This window comes from Echinops telfairi, unplaced genomic scaffold (genome assembly GCF_000313985.2).
Source record: "Echinops telfairi isolate 266 unplaced genomic scaffold, ASM31398v2 ScPeMD7_5;HRSCAF=22, whole genome shotgun sequence".
Taxonomy (NCBI): Eukaryota; Metazoa; Chordata; class Mammalia; order Afrosoricida; family Tenrecidae; genus Echinops; species Echinops telfairi.
In genome coordinates this window covers 14,999,714-15,001,958 of record NW_022103901.1, presented here as the reverse complement: position 1 = coordinate 15,001,958, position 2,245 = coordinate 14,999,714, and the positions used below count along the sequence as shown (strand labels likewise).

The 2,245-nt window shown below is 59.3% G+C and overlaps 1 protein-coding gene across 1 annotated transcript in view; it reads left to right on the top strand.

Moving 5' to 3' along the window:
* PHKG2 (phosphorylase kinase catalytic subunit gamma 2) overlaps window positions 1-2,245 on the top strand; it is a 9,364-nt gene that overhangs the window by 3,815 nt on the left and 3,304 nt on the right. Inside the window, exons 4-6 of the mRNA XM_004705656.2 lie at window positions 139-271; window positions 1,113-1,178; window positions 1,271-1,434. Of these exons, the coding sequence (XP_004705713.2) occupies window positions 139-271; window positions 1,113-1,178; window positions 1,271-1,434 (363 nt within the window). The remainder of the gene's footprint in view (window positions 1-138; window positions 272-1,112; window positions 1,179-1,270; window positions 1,435-2,245) is intronic.

Here is a 2,245-nt window from a genome sequence, read left to right as displayed (position 1 = left end):
CCCCACCCCCACCGCCGCCTGCTGGCGCTGCCCACAGCCCACTCTCCCGACCCCGCCTCTGCGCCCTTCCTCTGGCCCAGTGGTCAGCCTCTGGGTCCTGCCCCTCCCTGCTCTGCTTCTCCTCCTTGCCAGTCACAGCCCCTGCCGTCTCGGGTGGAGAGGCCCCGGTGACCCATAGCCGCCCCCTGGCACCTGCCTCTCTGCCTCTTTCCCCAGTCACTCTCATCGATTCCTACGAGTCTTCTAGCTTCATGTTCCTGGTGTTTGACCTGTGAGTACCTCCCTCCCCACACCCAGCAGGGCCCCAGACTGACCACACCGTCCTCCACCCCAGCCAGGGCCCCCTGCAGCCTGCCTGCCAGCCCCCCGCTCGGGCTCTCGCTCCGCTCCCCAGGGCCATGGCCGAGGCATGGTCCTCAAGCCACGGTGACTTGTCACATTCAAAGGGCCTTAGGACCTCAGGGGACACTGGCTTCGCCCACCCCCTGTGGTCCTATGTCGGAAGGGAGAGCAGGCTGTTTGAAGATGAGTGTTCACTGGGAGCTGGCTGCTTCTACAATGGAGCCCACGCCCCACCTGGGAAAAAAAAAATCACAAAGCCTTCTGGGCAGTGACTGAAGTGACCCTCAGCAGGCAGCGGAGGGTCCATCACACCATGGTGGAACTTCACCAACATTCCTCCCCCAACAACATCCGCTCTTCTCTTATGTCAAGGATGGGGGTCTAGCTCATAATTATGACCCTAGCTTTTAATGTCTGGGGGTCACATCAACATAATTTCCAAACACCCTATTCCCCATCCCCCCACACACAATTAACGGTGTTTATTTGGCCTATAAATCGCTATCGGTTTCAGAGGGCTTTTACAGAGGGGCCAGTCACTTATCTAAATTATAGTCCCAGAAGCATTTCATCTTGCTACCTGGCTTCACACTGGCATAATGCAGCTGTTTCAGCCCTCCAGGTCCCTGAGCCCCACCGGCCCAAGCATCCAGCTCCCTTACGGCATCTCTTCACCAACCCTTTGTGGGGGGACCTTCCCCGTGGGCACTGACTTCCATCGCAGCCCCCTACAGGGTGCACCCCCCTCCCACACACCTCCTCTCTCCTAGGATGCGGAAGGGAGAGCTGTTTGACTACCTCACAGAGAAGGTGGCCCTCTCCGAAAAGGAGACCAGGTACTAGCTGAGCCTGTGGACCCGGGGCGGGCGGCAGGCGGGGGCAGCGAGGAGAAAGGCAGAGACAGTGCCACCCCCACCCCCGTCCCCAGGTCCATCATGAGGTCTCTCCTGGAAGCCGTGAACTTCCTCCACGCCAACAACATCGTGCACCGAGACCTGAAGCCCGAGAACATTCTCCTCGATAATGACATGCAGATCCGGCTTTCCGACTTTGGGTTCTCCTGCCACTTGGAACCCGGGGAGCGCCTGCGAGGTACAGAGGCCCAGCGCCCAGAGAGGCCTGGCAGAGGCGGCAGGTTGAGTGCTGAGCCCCAGAGGTGCTGAATGGGGAGAAGTCAGCAAACAAGCGCTTAGTAGCCTTGTACCCTCTGGGCGCGAACCTCAGGGTGCAAGCTGTGTGGGCTTCCTGAGCCAGCCAGCTGAGCTGATCACTCACTTAGTAGCCCAGGGCAGAGCCCACTGCACCAGCACGGCGGAACACAGCTTGGAAATTGCTGGGTTGATGAGAGTTGCTGTATGGGAGCAGGAGCGAGACGGAGATAAAAGCTTGGACTAGTGATGGAGGGCTGGGTGTTGACACAGCCTAGACTTGACCCTGGTGCATCAAATGCAGTGGCTGCGAGCTGGGGAGAGGTCGTGAGCAGGGCACAGAACCAGGGTGCCCAGAAGTTCCCGCTGGCTGCCCTTGGGCTGAGTGGTGCTCTGGCGATCCAAAGTGGAGGTGGTGGGAGGAGAAGTGGGCAGAAAGGGACAGGAACAGGCTTCGGTTGTCGAGTTGTGTAAGAATGTGGTCGTGAACAAGTCTGGTGTGGAGTGGGTCGGGCAGTTAGAGGTTGGCTCGGCTGCACGGTTGGAGGAGGGTGTTCCCAACAGGCGGGTCGGAACTTGGTAGCCACCAGAAAAACAGGTTTGCCCAGGACGGGCCCAGGCACCCTGGCAGCAATCTGACTTGTTACCAGGAAGAGGTTCGGGGATGGAGACTCTGCAGGCGACAGGCCAGAGCAGAAGTGGACACACCTGTGGCTGGGGCAGGTTGAGTTTAGGATGAATAGGGATAGTATTAT